Below are 17,240 nucleotides of genomic sequence, written 5' to 3'. Positions count from 1 at the left end.
ATGCTCGATAAATCTCGCAACCAAGATCATTATATATGGTTGAGTCACCTCGTCGATTTTTAAGTTGTCGGGTCATTCAGTTGGGGCTCCATAGTTTTGGCATCTCTGTATAGAGAAATGTGATGAGCAACTCATTATCGGAAAAATGTTATCAGCGGGTGTCTCCTGTTTCTACAATCATGGGCGTGGTAGTTCATGCCTTTTTATGTCCGGTGGTGAAGAACCCGTTAGTCTTCCCGTTATTGCTGAGGGAATTTCAATACTAAGTTTGTATATAAATAATTTGTTTGAGTATATAATAAATATTTTTATACTGAATAGATGGTCATGTGTAAGGAAATATCATCGTGATATATCAGACGAATTAGAAGAAATTCGACTACTCATTTATCAAAAAGCTGGTACATAAGTATGTATTTAAATTTTGTTATTTATCTTTAATTATCGTTATATAATTAAAATATTATTTTGAAAAGAATTACATATATTTGTTGTAGCTTCAATGGACTCCTTGTGCTACTGAAAAATAAGACATTGTATCCCACTTAATATGAGTGACCCACTAGATGCATGGATGGCGGTGGTCCCTTTGATATGTTATATTATTGTCGAGTGGAATCCTACTGATCGTGTGCTCCGGCAATTTAGTTTTATACAATTTATTCCAGAAGCACCTATGAATCTCGAAAATTTTCATAACATCGATAGACAGGGGAAAAAAGAAGTCAACTAGCTGATGAAACACATCGAGTGAGTGATGATGTGAGAGGATCAACATGGACACATTCCCCGTAGGGAACCGATTTATGTGGATTAATATTCGGTTACGAATGACTACTACCAGTGGTTCAACATGAACGGTAAGTCGTTCTTACTTTTTGAGGAAGCACAAGCCCAGAGCATTTATCGACGTCGAGAAAGGCGTCCACCGTCATAAGTCGCATCGTCTCCCAACTCATGGACAGAGAATAGACACTTTTGGTTCGTCTTCAGCTGTAGCACTGAAACCATCACAATAGTCACCGTCTACACCGGGTTATATTCTATAACTGTTCCAGATGGGGATGTAGCCATTTCAGATTGCTCCACAATTGTTTCAGATAACACTGTCTCTATTTTAGATGCCACCATAGCAGGTTCCTATGTCCCGTAGGGTTTTATGACCTCTTCAGGCGGATATTACAGTTACATGCTTGTAGATCCAGCATGAGCTTCATATGCTGCTTATTTGGCGGGTGATGCGCTACCACAGACTCATACACCTCCGACCCATTTTTTGCATTCATCGATGTCTATTTTTCACAGTTTTTAATGAGCGGTGGGATTGTTAGTCATACACCTTTAGAGTTCTTATTCTGTGGAGGTAATACATCGTCATCCTTCTTTGATCAACAAAATGTATCTGCTACTGATGATGATGAGAGTGAGGAGAAAGAACAACTTATACGAAGAAACCCTCATCGAAATAGACAGCCACTGCCTTATGGAACACATTCGAGACGCAGACATCGATAAACTTGTTTAGTTTGTAATGTTTTTAATTTGGTTTTCTTTATTTAATAACAAATGTAATATTTTTATATAATAACAACTTTTTTATTTATTTTGTGTAAGCTCTTACTTGGTTACAAAACGATCATGTTTATCACTCACGCTTAGTAGCAGACCTGTAGCGAAAGGTTGCAGCATCAAACAACATGTCCGTAATAAGCTTTTCTCGCACCCAAAAATTATTTCAGATCACAGAAATGCCACGACATCTGCAAGAGATTGAATCTAACTCTTTCAGATATAATCTACGAGATATATGTTATGATTGTGGATTTTTTCAAGATTTGAAGTATTTATGCTCCCATGTCATAGCAGCTTGCTCATTTTCTCGTCAAGACTATAAACGTTATGTGGATCTCGTATACAAACTTTCACAAGTATTCAAGGTATATAAATATGAGTTTTCCCCATAGGTAGTGACAAAGACTCAAATGAGGTTTTGACTTGACTTCCAATTATACCAGATCCGAACTTATTAAAGGAGCAAGGTCGTCCAAAATCCACTCGAATTCATTGTGATATGAATATTCGAGAGACGTCAAGACAAAACTTAAGATGTGACCATTGCAAAAACCCCGATCATAATAAAAGAAATTGTCCATCTCTTTCATCATCACGTAACTATTGATCACCACTCATGTAATCATATTTTCTAATGTTTCAACTTATGTTATTTCGTTTTCTTTTAGTTTTAATTAATGTGATTTCAGTTTGTTTATTTTACAAGATGACAATTTCGTATATCTATATAATTTTTCAATTAAATGTTTAACGTTTATTTCTTACAATCTAACATACAATCAACTTTAATTCTATCATACTTTAAAAACACAAACATTCTAACATACAATCAAATTTAACCCTAAACTTTTTTAAAAACCCTAAATCATATGACACCCTAAACCACTAAAAATCTTAAAATCAATTATAAAACACTAAAATCGCTTTGACATAAAACCCTGAACTTAAATTTATCAAGTATGAGAGATGCGTCCCCTACAATGCGCATTCAAGAGAGACACATTCCATAATACGCGCCATTCATAAAACCCATGAAAGACACGTTTCATGCGACACACCTTCTCTCCCCCAACTAAGACATGTCTCCTGTTATGCACCTATTTCTCTCTCATTAAAAAATGTGGTAGATCGGAAAATAGTTAGGAAATAGTGTTTTATAGGTAATATTTTTTTTAATAGTGTGATTTTTTTTGGTAAATTGCCATGATTTACATCAGTTTCCCAAATTTTTTGGCCCCTCAAACTGAGAGAGTCTCTCTCTCTCTCTCTCCAACCCAAAGCAAAAACCTTTGCTTTTTGTTTACTCTTAATCTGGTTTTATTTTATGCACAGAATTACAATCTAGATTCAACCACCATTCACTGATTTGAATCACACAACTCCAAATTCCCATTTGTTATTAATCTCCAAATAAAGCCTTCTTTTTTATTTTTGCTTGATCTTTTCTTCTTTTTCCTTTTAATTTTTTTTTATAAAAAAACAGACCTTTATTTTTGCGGTGGGAAAATGGGGAAGGTGGCAGTTAGGGTGGCGGTGGTGTGTGGGATAGCGGTGGCGGTGGCAGCGGCAGCGGCGGTGGTCATTCATCGGAAAAGGAAGAAGTCAGGGAGGTGGGTGAAAGCAATGGAGATATTGAAAGAGTTTGAAGAAAAGTGTGTCACTCCGATTCCGAGGCTGAGACAAGTGGCTGATGCCATGATTGTGGAGATGCATGCTGGTCTTGCCTCTGAAGGTGGCAGCAAACTCAAGATGCTCATCAGCTATGTTGACAATTTGCCTACTGGGTATTTCATTTTCTTTTGCTTATGCATTTACTTGATCTGTTTTGTAACTTTCGTTTGGATTTTATCACTAGAGATCAATGCTTATCCTTATATTGTTAATATATGCATCTATGTTATTACGCCTGACCAAACTTGTCTATTGTTTGAGATTGTTTATGTTACTGGATCAAGGTCATAGTTTTTACATACGTGCATATCAAAAAGTCCATGTTGTATCTGATCCACCGTAGATTCTTCTCTTCATGGTGGAGGTGGATAAGTGTCATGTTAGTATGCTTTAGCATACTTTATTTATTCCCGTATGTTTGGATGGTTCATTGGGAGTTTGCCTTGAATAGAATGTAATATCAGGGACCAGAAGGGATTATTTTATGCATTGGACCTTAATCGAGTGACTTGTTCATACTTTTTTTTTAATTGATTCTGATATGTTTTGAGTCGTTCATTAGGATTTTAGTTGATTCAATTGTAATATTAGGGATGAGAAGGGATTATTCTATGCATTGGACCTTGGTGGAACTAACTTCCGTGTGCTACGAGTTCAATTGGGAGGGAAACATAGAGCATTGTTAATCAACAGTTTGAGGAGGTGTCAATTCCTCCGAGTTTGATGACAGGGACTTCAGATGTAAGAGCTTCTGCTTTTCAATGAACAACTGGCAACTGGTTGAGGAATAAAGTCTGTGTTCTCTGACCGGTGATGTTGATTTCAGGCATTATTTGACTATATTGCAGCAGCGCTTGCCAACTTCATAGCTCAAGAAGGCCCGGAGTTTAAGCTAAAACCTGGTAGGCAGAGGGAGCTTGGTTTTACCTTCTCCTTCCCTGTGATGCAATCATCTATTGCTTCTGGAACCCTTCTTAAGTGGACAAAAGGCTTCTCTATAGATGATGCAGTCAGTACTCATTTCTCAGACTCTCTTTTCATGCTAATTGTTATGCAGTAATCGTTCTTATATTTTAATGGATGTAGACATTTCCCCAATAGATTTGCCCTATATATCTGTACCACTCGAATGAACATTACTGCCTTTGGGTTTTCTTAATATAATTGATTAATGCAACTTCTCATTACTGTTCTTGGCTGCTGAATTCAACAGGTTGGCCAAGATGTTGTAGCAGAACTGACTAAAGCCTTGGAAAGACGGGGCCTTGACATGCGTATTGCAGCTTTGGTAGGTTTATGTTGTAGGCTTTCTTTTTCGATGGCTGTATGACCTTTATATACCAACTTGATATAGAATACATTTCTTGCTTTTCCTATTCTTTTCCCATAGTGTCTTACAGCAAAACCATTTTAACACCAGGTTAATGACACTGTTGGAACACTGGCCGGGGGTAGGCATAGCAACAATAATGTTGTTGCTGCTGTGATCCTTGGTACTGGATCAAATGCTGCATATGTGGAACGAGTACATGCCATACCAAAGTGGCATGGTCTACTACCCAAATCAGGGGAGATGGTTAGCTGTTTTTTTATCGCCATTAGCAACTTCCCTATCGCTTTAAATTTGTTTTTTCTTTCTTGATGTCACAATTAATGTCAAAGAGGATATCCATGTAAGTTTGAAATAAAACTGTTTAATTAGGTTTAGGATGAATGCTAAAGTTGCTGATGATATTTGGCTGAAGGTTATAAATATGGAGTGGGGTAACTTCAGGTCGTCACATCTTCCATTAACAGAGTATGACCATGCCCTAGATGTAGAAAGTTTAAATCCTGGTGAACAGGTAATTGCTCAAATTTGTTGCTTTTTAGGTCCTTTAGCTTTTTTTCTTCTCTTTTAATCTAATATTGTTTTAATTTATCCCAGATTTATGAGAAGGTAATATCTGGAATGTATTTGGGAGAAATTGTTCGTAGAGTTTTGTGTAGGATGGCTGAGGAAGCTGCATTTTTTGGTGACACTGTTCCACCTAAACTTCACAAGCCATTTGTATTGGGGTAATTTCCCTAGGCTGTTTACTGTTCTCTCTCTCTTTTTTCTTTTTAATTTTACTTTCTTGGGATATTTATTGTCTTGATTCAGTCATTTTTCGCCTGTACTTTACCTTTGGTTAAAATGCTCGTGATTTTCATTCCACTATGTTTGCAATGAGAAAACCGATGTCAAACATTGTATTTGTCCTGCCAAGAATTAGAAAGGTCATTCCAATAGGAACTTGTTTTGGGTGGATAATTTGAACTCTGAAGTGACTGAAGAACCATTACGTTTTGATTCAGTATATGTGAGGTTTTGTGCACATCATCAAATGAAGATGTATTTCTTTGTTAGAGATGACATAATTTTTGCTTTATTTCTTTGAGTTCATGTATTACCCAAATTACATTTCCTTTGTAAGAAATATTTTTCATTCAGTAGCTTTGGATTACATTTCATGGAATGAAGCACATTCACTTGTTCCTGTTATATTTTAGAAACTTCATCAGATATTTATTCCTTTTATATACTTAAAGATGTGCCTTTTGCATCGTATTAAAGAAAGGCGATATTTGAGCTATGCAGGACACCAGTCATGTCAGCAATGCATCGAGACACTTCCTCCGACCTAAAAGTGGTAGCCAGTAATTTGAAAGATGTTCTTGAGGTATACTTTAATCTTTTGAAACTTCTGCAGATGTTATTTTTTTTCAGCAAAACTTGGTCCTTTTGCTTCTTCTTCTTTTCTCCTTTGCCTATGACCGTCGTATCGCAACAGAACTTCTCTGGTAATCTGATTCTCTCCATTGGTCTTTTGCGAAACTTGTTTATACCATTCTTTGTGTTCCAGATATCAAATACTTCCCTGAAGATGAGAAAGGCAATTGTTGAGCTTTGCAACGTTGTTGCCACACGTGGCGCACGTCTTTCGGCTGCTGGGGTACTAGGGATTCTGAAGAAAATGGGGAGAGACACAATCAAGGATGGAGAGAAACAGAAAACGGTGATAGCTATGGATGGTGGACTATACGAGCACTATTCGGAATATCGCAACTGCTTTGAGAACACCCTAAATGAATTGCTTGGAGAAGAGATATCTGAAACCATTACGACTGAGCATTCAAACGATGGTTCTGGCATTGGAGCTGCTCTTCTTGCTGCTTCCCATTCACAGTATCTTGAAATATACGAGTCCTGGGAGCAGTAAGGAGCTGGTTCTGCCGTTCTTTTAAAGCTACTTGTGAGAAATCTTGGCGGTTCTATCCACAATTTCCTTTTCTTTGCATTCCGGGGGATTAGACATTTCATTCATGTGTCTGGTTGTCGAGGGCATTAAATAATTGCTTGCAGTTGCAGAGTACTCAATGAGGCGGATTAAATGTATAAATGCAGGACTTGGAAGCGCGAAATCTTCAGCTTCGGCCTGTGCCTTGATTCTATTTACCATTTTTGTTTTATTCTGTTACTGTTAGGCCTGCAAATAATTATTTTTCGAAACTGAATCACATAAGTATATTCAGATGCAACCATTTCTGCTACATTTTGTTTAATGATAATTAATATGGTTCGGTGCAGGGGCGGAGCACTTGGCTCCCTAGGGGGCCAATTGCATACCCATTATTTTGGACAAGTTATTAGATATAGATTAATATATTAAGGAAAGGATAAGAGAATAAGAAATTTTGCACACCCATTTTGTTGGAAAAAAGAGTAATAAAATTTTTAAACCCTATTTTTAAATTTCTAGATCTATCACTGGTTTGGTGCCTGCAAATTATCTTCCTACTGTATTTCACATTGCCTGCTATATAATCCACTCGAAATAAAATCGACAAATGTGCTTTCCATACTATATATATTCTCTGCTTTAAGTTTATTACATAAAGAATAGCAATTTGTTAAGAGGAAGAAGATGGTCAGTTACGTAAACATGTATGGGAGAAATTCGATGTAGGGATACAACTTGTTTAACGGAAGAGTTACTAATGACTAGGGAGTGATCAGCATTGTCGGAAGAGTTACTAATGACTAGGGAGTATCAGCATTGTCATCGTCATTCCCGGAGAACAAATCGGTGCAAAGCTCCCCATAGAATCGAGAAACCAAATCTATGAACACAGGGCTGGTCAAGTTCTTCCAACAATATAACAGCTCCTCCACATCCATCAAATCGCTCACTTTCCCTTCTTCAACAATCATCTCAACCAAATAATTCTCGAAACTCCTGCATGCATCTTCCACGTCAGATGATGCCCTCTTCCTGGAACCTCCTCCGACCTCCGTATAGGTAGCAGGCGTAAGCGGCGACGAGAAAAGAAGCCTATACCTGTCGCATCCGGACGCCTCCGAGATGCTTCGAAGCTCTGCAAGTTTATCCATCTTCCTCCGCGGTCTTAGTAACCGAAAGATGGATCGTAAACTTGTTTGAGGGGCTTTTCTAAGCCTAAACCTAAGAGGTCGTATAAATACTGGCCTTTTAAGCTTGAACTTGAAGATTGGGACAAGTTTTTGCACGGGTTTAAAAACTTGGATTTGAAGGGAATTAATGCTTTCATTTTCGGTTATGCACAATGATTGCGATAAAGAGAGAGCAGAGTGAGTGCTTAATTTTGAAGGAATGGGATATGGAAGCTTGTAATTAGGTTTAAGAAGACATCCCCATGCTGCTGCTGTTGTTCCTTGGCTTGCTTTTATTGTCTTCTATGTATGGTGTGGTGGGGGTCACGTTTTGGTGTTATTTTTATCATCAAAGTGGAACTCCATCAACTATTTGTTTTTCGGGTAAAAGGCACCGGAGGTCATTGAACTATGCTCAAATGATATTTTTGAGTATTAAACTTTCAAAAATTACAAAATAATCATCAAACTTATCTCATCTTTATAAAATGGTTATAAATTTTAATGAATTGTTACAAAATGATCATTAAATTTATCAAAATTTTACAATTATTACAACATCATAGTGACCATATCGTAACAAGTTAATAAAATTAATGAAAATTTTATAAATTTTAAAAGTACAATGACTAAAATGACCATTTAAGCACAATTCAATAATATATATATATATATATATAATGTGGATTACATTTCGATCCATGTATATTAAAAATTAGCACAATGATTATTGTAGCTTAGAAAAACAGCAAAACATTCATTTTCATAATAGTTGGAAATTCATTAATTTTATAAGCTAGACACTTAAATAAATAATGCGGTATTTAATTAAATATATGATTTTGATATATTTATCTAACTCGTTGCATGTTCTAAACATCAAACTAATACATTTAATTGATTAATAAAATATTTTAAACATATTATTTAATATACTATATCAGATTAAATGTAATCGATTGAGTATTTTAAACTACAATAAATCAGATGAATATACTATATTATTTAATAATGTTACTTAAGAATATAGTTTTTTTATTTAATTAAACATATGATATGATATAACCCGTCGAATGTTCAATTGATTTATCTCTTTTCATAAGGATGTTTTGACCATTTAATTTTTAATTATCAATTAGTCTAAATGCTTAGTAATTAAGTATATATTTTTTATTAACTTAAAGTGATTAAAAAATAATATATGCTCTAAATGTTCTCGTTCAATTATCCATATTTTACTAAAATTATACGATAATGACGTTCACGTTTCCCTTTGTTATCAACCAAAATTCATAGTTGTTGAAAGTGTTTTAAATATAAAATTTTGGACGCACTAAAATAAATATAAAAATACATCAGATTGTTAAAATCGCAAATTTCTATCACCTATGCTTTTGACATTTTGCAATTGCAAGAGAGGAAAAAAATTGCTTTTACAGTAATATCCGTTAAGACGATGCAAATTAGTCGGGGTTAGTCGAATGTTTTGCTACACACCAAGGAAAATAGTAATAGAAAATTAGTATTTAATGATGAAAAAACTGAAACAAGCCCACGAAAGGTCGAACAACCGTACAAGTATTTGACAAACCCTTAGCAGTGTTTTTTTATTAATCTATAATAAATATAAGATAATATATGTTGAAGGATAATTATTAATTATTTAATATTAAACGCTCACATCACTGACATACTTAATATTCAAACCGAAATATTAAAAAATAATAATAATTAGTTTGGTTAATAAAACCCTTGCCGTATTTGATTAGTGTAAAAAAAATTGGGAAACAAAGTCAATGGACAAGTTTACAAGTTAAAAGACATGTCCGTCCATTGTTTTAATCAAAGAAGGACACGTGTTAAGGACCCACCAAGTTCTGGAACCGTGAAGGAAGCGCCGCGACATGTGGCTGCTACCGCGCACGTGCATTTTGACACATTCTTACATTCCCACAGGCTCCAAATGGAATTATATAAGGTATACAAGTCTTAATTTAGGGCCCAAAGTTAGGCAGCTCCTAATTATAATGACCCTTCAACCTTTTTTTTTCTTTTTTTTAATATATTTTGTCCTCAAAGTTTGATTAAGCTCGACTTTGATAATAATAAAAAAAAAAAACAAACAATGCATGAACCAAGTGTCATTTATAAGTGTTGGGCAGGTTTGGTCGATGATGAAACAATGGTCAAAGAATCATGGGACCATACCAAAAGTGATGGAATGAGCTTTGGGGTCGGTCCGTTTGAACAGAAAAAGAGCTGAAGGATAGTGGCATTGATGTAGGAAAAAAAGAAATTACATAGAAAACCAGTGATATATACATATTACAGCGAGTGAAAGGCCAAACAGGGAACAAAATGTTGAATACATTAAAACAGAATTCAAAGCCTCATCCTCAAACTGCTTCCAACTGTGAAAAACAAGCAGCACCGCCAATTTCGTCAATGAGAGCAGCGGCAAAGCTAATAAACAAAAAGGAAAAACAACTGATAATAAATCAACACTCACGGTTGAGGGCAGAAAGTTCCGAGCTCCTCAACACGCGCAGCCTCTGCACTGTTGACACAAACATGCTGCAAGCAAAAACCAGTTCAGATTAAGCACAACATCTAGCATACATACATACATCAACGGTTAAGACATTAAGAATGTAATGCTTTGATAAGATGCTTACTGCCACGGAACATCCCCAACAAGCATCCTGTCTCCTTCGTTATCTTGGTAAACCAGTGTATATTCCCCACTTCCATCCAATAAGCCCGTGATCACTTTCTCCTCCTCCAACTTCTTCACTGTTCCACCACCACAGGAATCTCTTTGAGCTGCACACAAACACGTGACATTCACAATATTACAATTAGCTAAAGAATTGTATATATTATTCATTGAAAATTTTATCTACCCGCAAGGAGGCCTCTGAATAGTTCATCAACAGCTGCAGACAGTTTGTCATAACTGTCATAAGCTTTGAGATCGACTTTCCTTCCTATGGGAACTCCATCCATGTTGATTTTCACAAATTTGGCAGTCCGTTCAGCAGCTTTTTTCTCATTAGCAGCCTTGTGTGGTGGTTCAGCTGCTGGTTTTGAAGAGCAGCTGCTTGCAAGATTTTTCCTAAAGGAGCGAATTGGAGGCCAACCCACTACTGGACCAGGAGCAGTTCTGTTTTTCCATTACCATATTAGCCATACAATTAGACACCCAAATAAAAGTTTAAGCATTTACGACCAGAATATGTTAAGAGCCATCATGAATGAGCAGATCAATAACAATAAATGATGTTACCTGAAAACAGCTGAAGAAATGTAAAATTATGAACTAAAACAACAAAATATGCAGGTACATGTATGAAAAGATTGAGAAAAACAAATAACAGAGCATGCATGGACTACAAAACATCAATAAGCTAATCTCGTGACTTGTCAGTGAATATCCTCTGTCAAGAAGATTTTTTTTTAAAAAATAAAAGAAAATAAATACATAAATTAAAGAGATGCAGATAGACACACACACACACAGAGAGAGAGAGAGAGAGAGAGAGAGAGAGAGAGAGAGAGAGAGAGTACCTTTTCTGAGAAGTGTTGGGAGAACCAGCTGTATTATCAGTAGGTGAAAATGGTTTTTTCTCTGCATTCTGAATGTTTACCACTTTAGTGCAACAGGGCTGTGATGATTCCTTTGCCATAGAAGGCAAGCTCTGTCGGGGTGTTGATGGGAAGGGAAGAAATGGAGGATGGTTTGTCAGCAGTTCATGGTGGTTTTTGGTCCATGATGGGGACAAAACTGACCCGACCTGGTGGTTGGGGTTGTGGTCCTCTGGAGATGGAAACTTATGTGCTTGTTTGCTGTTGTTCATTGAAGATAAGTACCCAAGTGAGATCACATGCTCATCTCTCTCCCTGCAGTTTTTGGTTGTACCGTTGAGGGACCAGTTATCTTCATCACCTGGGGGACCAAGCCTCAGTTCCAGCTTCTTCTCTTCTGATGAAAGACCAGTCTCTTCATCTTTTCTCTTCAAATGCCATTCTCTTTCTCGGGGTATCAAGTTCAGAAGTCGAGGACATGTTTCCCCATTCTTTGAGCTCTCCATCACAACAAAGATATCACCTTTTTTTCCTGAATAGCTGTAACTAGCAAACTGAGAGAAAAAAGAAAGAAAGAAAACAGATGTGTTCAAGATTTAGAAGCTAAAGAAGGAAAAAATAGAACAAATGTAAAGAGCAAAACTAGTAATGAAAATCCAAAGACAGAAACTAACCCTAAAACTTAAGCTGAGTCAACCAACCAAATTTCAGAACCATAAAGACAAGCTTCGTGAAAACTAGAAGGGGTTAGCAACAGAAAGAATCAACTCCGAAGATCTTAGCTAACAACGCAAGAACTATCCCGCTCCTTAAAACAAACACCTTTAATGGGGAAAAAACTTTAAAAAAGGTAAATAGAAAGGAACCCCAGAAAGAACAGTGTTTTAAGCAACTCAGACAGAAAGGATAGAGTAAGAGGGGGTGGGTTCTTATCTTTGCTTTTTGTTTTGGTTTTTGGTTTTTGGCACGCTTAAGTGGGTTCGTGTTGCTGTCTTTTTCTCTGTTGTTTATAGGAAGGTGATTTTGTATAGGTAGATAGAGCATAAAAAGAGAATATAAAAACCAGCAAGAGATTCCCCTTCTCTTTTTTACTGAAGAACCCCAAACATGAAACAGGGAAACAAGAATAAGAAGAGCAAGTCACGCAACGCAACCCACATCCCTCCACGAGGCTGCTACTTCAACATCACTTTTGAAAATGTGTGCCCACCCCCATTACTTGAATCATAAACACCCTTTTAAACGTTAGGTTGTTCAGTTCAGGAAGCAAAAGCAGCGACTACAGAGCAAAACACAAAACAAAGCGTGCTGTTGCTGACCTACTCAAACATACTCCTTTTAAATCTTCCCTTCCTCTCCCGTCTCCCTAACCAACTTCTTTTCTTTAGGGGTAAATTACCTACTTGGTAACTCAACTATTATCATATTTAACTTTGACCATCAAGTTATCTTTTTAAGTAAACTCATCGTCAATATATATTTTCAGTTACTAAGAGTTAAAAGATTAACATAAGTATTAATTATGACCTCTTTTTAATTGGTATGATAACGTAATCTAATCGGAATTTGAAACCCCACAATCATCCCTTCTCTTCTTCCATCATTGTAAAACTATTCGAAAGAAATCATAAAAAGATATGAAAGAACATCTAAGTTTTCTAAGCCTTTTGAGCTTCGGCCAGTTTCAATTGAGTTAGATTTTCATTCAACATGCTACTCCTTTTCTTTTGAGAATGATTTTAATTCTTGAACTGAATTATGAGGATTTTAACACAATATCAATGAGTTGCTGCAATAGAGGAATTGAAAATGTGATTTAATCTAGAGACCATGGCGTGTCAATAGATGATTGATTGGAGTAAATGAAGGTTAGATTTTTAGAATAAAAAGAAATCATAAAACAATTTTTTTTAAAAATAAATTAGTAAAAAAAGGAACTGAATTTAGCTAAGCTGATTTAAGATCAAACTAAAAGTTTGAAATAAATTTGTAGTGGTTGACAAAGGATGATGATCATGATGTGTTTGAAGAATAAATTAATGATATTTTTAAATATTGAAAATTAAAATTATTAAATTATTTTTAAATTATAATCAAATTATTATAACGTATAAATTTTAAAAGTTAAAATTATTATTATACCAGATCATGTCACCCTCTATATTAAGTATTAATGGAAATTTAACGGTTACGGATCGAAATAAGAAAAATGTATTGTTAGTGATATGTTACCAAATAATAATAATTTGATGGTCAAAGTATAAATAAAATAATAATTGAATGACTACATAAGATGTTTTCCGTAAAATTTTAATGGAAAAAACTAAAAAAGACATTCAAAGTCTCCTAAAATATATGATATTTCAACCCTAAAAAACTCGATTTGTAACTTTGATGGACGTTTATGTCGTTGACGAATAGAATCGTTACTCTCGACTGACGTGGCACGTGAAGTTACCCAACTCACACGTTTAATGCCGACTGGGATTTGACCCGAGAGATGATTTCCTATAGAAATTCGTTGGATAATTCATTGTCGTCGAGAAGTAAAGTGATGAGTTTAGAATCCTTCGGGATTTAGCAGCGAAATAAATTGTTGCTCGCTTTAAAGACGACCAAATTCAACCACGAAGAGGTTTCGACGGAGATTTCGCCGGACAATTTGTTGTCACTGATTTCGACCTCGACATGTTCTATGCAACTCGGCTGGGTAATTCGCCGGAAAAAGAGTTTTTTGCTTAGCATCGAAGTTGACAAATTGAAGCTCCTTCATAAACCCGAAGGAACCTCGCCGGCGAACTTGTTGTTGTGAAGTTGAAAAGTGCCCAAACTCCGACAATCCCCGATCGATCCCAGAATTTCACCTTCGAGAATATTTGTATGAGCGACCAGTCCTTGTAAAACACTATCGGCGCATAAATTTCTCGACAATTCTCCGTCAATATCATAAGGAATTTGACCGACGAAATAGTTTTGAAAAATATCTAAAACTTGAAGCTTTGAATAATTGTAAAGCGTTATCGGGAATTCCCTGGGGATGAAGTTCAAGGGGATGTCAAGGAAAGTGAGGTTTTTGAGGTCACAAATCAACGGCATGATCTTTTTTGTAATGTCTTTTTCACGAAGGTGAAGCTTGGTTATCGAGTCGACGGTGCAGTAGATCGGCCAATCGCCCAGCAAGGATGATGAGTTCCACGAAGCAATGGACAGTGGATTACCCAATTGTTGTTTAACCTTGAGAAGAACGATCCGTTCATCGTTTATGGCTTGTGAATGAATCACGATGATGGGTATGCGAGGAAGAGGAAGTTGAGAGATCTGAACCGGTCAATAAACGGGTGAGCTGGGCAACTTCACGTGACACGTCAGTAGAAAGTAACAGTTTCGTCAGTAGAAAGTAACAGTTTCGTTGGTTAAAGATGAAAAATGTAAGTTAAATGCTCACATTGATTTTTTTTTCGAGGGTCACATTATTTTAAAAAATAGGATAAATGTCATATTGAGTTTTTTAAAAAAAGTTTAGAGACCTCGGGTGATTTTTTTGCCAAGTTAGATATACCAATTTGGTGTTTGTTTAAGGCTTAATAGAAAAAGGCATAATGTCAATATTAGTACATAATGTTTATCAAAACAATCATTTTGACTCCTATTCTTTTTAGAGCATTTTGACCCTAATATTTTATATTAAGACAAAACGACCCATAAGATTTGATAGAATAATCACTTTGGCTCATAGTCTTTTTTTCCTAAAGTATTTTGGCAACCAACTTTTTATTTTAGGGTAAAAAATACTTATATTTTGAAACATTGATCGCTTGCTGACTAATGATTTTCATTTATAGAGAAGTTTTTTTGTTCACAAAATAGAATATAGGCCAAAATGATCATTTTGGTAAATGTTGGATCTAATTTCGACATTGCGCCTAAAAAAGTATTCAAACTATACATATTTTTTTCATTTAGGTGCATAAACTTTTTTCCGGGGTATGTAAATTCTATAACATTACCATTTTAAGTACATTGATCGCAACAGGCGTTCAAAAGTTGTTAAATAACACATATCACATTTAAGTAATTTTAAAAATTTATTTAAAAAATTAAAAATATTATTATTTTAAAAAACAATTTCTCTAAAAAAACTCAAATCTCTAAAAATAAATCCTAAAATCCTTAATAATAATCTTATCAACCCCTTCACTGACCTCATTTGCCACGGCCTTTGTCATATCCCTTGTTGGTCATTGTCGTCCTCGCCGGTGAGATAATCGGGTGTTGCGATTTATATCTTTGTTGCTCGTCAGTTTTATTGTTTGTTTGCTTTTGTTTTTGTGGTTGTTTGTCGAATAACTGATTATTGAGTGGAGGTGGTTAAGAGAAGATTCGGTTGGCGGTAACGACGACAAAAGATAACAACTGACATAGGTATAGAAATTGAAATTAGAGTTTTCAAAGTTTTAGGATTTTTTAAGATTTGAGAAAACTCTGAGTATTTTTTTAATTATAATTTTAAGTTTTTTATTTTAAAGAAAATTTTTAGTATTAGATAAATATGACACATGTCACTTAACATAATTTTTTAAAGATTATTACGGTCGAGCACTTAAAATGACATTTTTTGTAACGTCAAACATCTGAATTGATCGAAAAAATTTTAATACTTAAATAAAAAGAGAGTTTAAAAAGCTTTTTATATTAAGTTTTTATTTTAATTAAACTTCATTTTCCTCAATTTAGTTACAAAGCATTTAGTTTTATGGTTTGTTCGGAGGAGTAGAGGGGCGTTTCTTTTAAATCAGAGATGTAGTTCGAGAACAAAGACAAAATGTGGTCTTAGAAATAAAATAAAAACAGTAATGGAGACCCTTAATTAGATGTTAAACTAAGTTGAATTGATTAACAAGAGAGACTCATCAACCGTGAGTGCTTTTTAGGAGGCCGTGACAGGGTTTGTTCATTGGTTAAATTTTGTTGCTGTATACGTTGAGATTTGCGTTGGTCACGGACAGAATCTGACACGATTCTTTGATTTAGATCCCTCTTAAAGGGGACAGGCTCTCTTTTATTTGTTACCTGCAGCGTTCCATTTTTCATTCTTCCCCGTAAGAAAACTTATCGGTTGAAATAATACCTTTTCCAATAACATTATCGATTAAAATAATACCCTTTTTCAATAAAGTACACCACGTTAGAAAAACATTTGATTTAAGAACATATGAGTAGGACGAGCCCTGGCCCTGGTATTGTGGGCTGTGGACATTGATACTAAAATACGTCATACTTTAGTCATACCTTGAAAAGAGTCTTTTATTTTTCAAGAAAATACGCGGATGAGTCATAAATAATATCATTTAGAACATCATCGAAACTAAAATCAAGATATTCCAAATTGAAAAATAAATACTATTATTAGCAAGCCTAGAAGAGGCTCACTGAACAAGGTCATGAGCGATGACGTCTGTGGTGTAACGAATGTGTTGGGTTTGAATTTGTGGATGCACATCTAAAATTTGTTGCGCTTTTACAAGACAAAACTAGTCGAAGAAACAATGGGAAAGAAAAGGTCAAACCAGGTTAACCGCATCACTTCCCACTATCGATGGTGTTGGTTGAAGATCACTTAATCCTTGTTAAAAAATTAGTCATAACCCCCCTATTATTGACGATGATGTCAAATACCCAATCTTTATAAGATACAATGTACATTATTTGTCCTGTTTTTAAATTTCACAGGAAAAAAAGGGGAGAATAGCTCAGAACATTGTGTAAAAGTAAAACCTAAATACCTAAAATACAAGGGACCTTGATGATATAAGACCCAAGGGCCAAGGCATTTACTATCATTCCCTTTTGATTATTAGCACTATCGGTTGTATACAGTTAGTATGAATAAATATTTCCCATAAATTATCTTAACCCATATTGTAAACACCCAGAAATTCCTTACTACTTTTCTACCCCTCAAATAAATAATCATATGGTG

At 35.3% G+C, this 17,240-nt stretch overlaps 1 protein-coding gene and 2 pseudogenes across 1 annotated transcript; 1 reads left to right on the top strand and 2 right to left on the bottom strand.

Annotated features, from left to right (window-relative positions):
• Positions 1 to 2,833: 2,833 nt before the first annotated feature.
• Positions 2,834 to 6,739, top strand: LOC120131767 (annotated as a pseudogene).
• Positions 6,740 to 7,200: 461 nt separating this feature from the next.
• On the bottom strand, positions 7,201 to 7,929 carry LOC120131770 (annotated as a pseudogene).
• Positions 7,930 to 9,986: 2,057 nt separating this feature from the next.
• LOC120131768 (auxin-responsive protein IAA26-like) lies at positions 9,987 to 12,526 on the bottom strand. Its single transcript, XM_039148690.1, has 6 exons — positions 11,935 to 12,526; positions 11,243 to 11,814; positions 10,579 to 10,838; positions 10,351 to 10,498; positions 10,185 to 10,249; positions 9,987 to 10,086 (listed from the first exon to the last, which is right to left on the bottom strand). The coding sequence occupies exons 2-6, from the start codon at positions 11,764 to 11,766 to the stop codon at positions 10,058 to 10,060; spliced, it is 1,026 nt and encodes a 341-aa protein (XP_039004621.1). The 5' UTR covers positions 11,767 to 11,814; positions 11,935 to 12,526; the 3' UTR covers positions 9,987 to 10,057.
• Between the last annotated feature and the right edge of the window lie 4,714 nt (positions 12,527 to 17,240).

This window comes from Hibiscus syriacus, unplaced genomic scaffold (assembly GCF_006381635.1).
Source record: "Hibiscus syriacus cultivar Baekdansim isolate YM2019G1 unplaced genomic scaffold, ASM638163v2 tig00110556_pilon, whole genome shotgun sequence".
NCBI classification, from domain to species: Eukaryota; Viridiplantae; Streptophyta; class Magnoliopsida; order Malvales; family Malvaceae; genus Hibiscus; species Hibiscus syriacus.
This window is presented reverse-complemented; position numbering and strand designations above follow the sequence as displayed.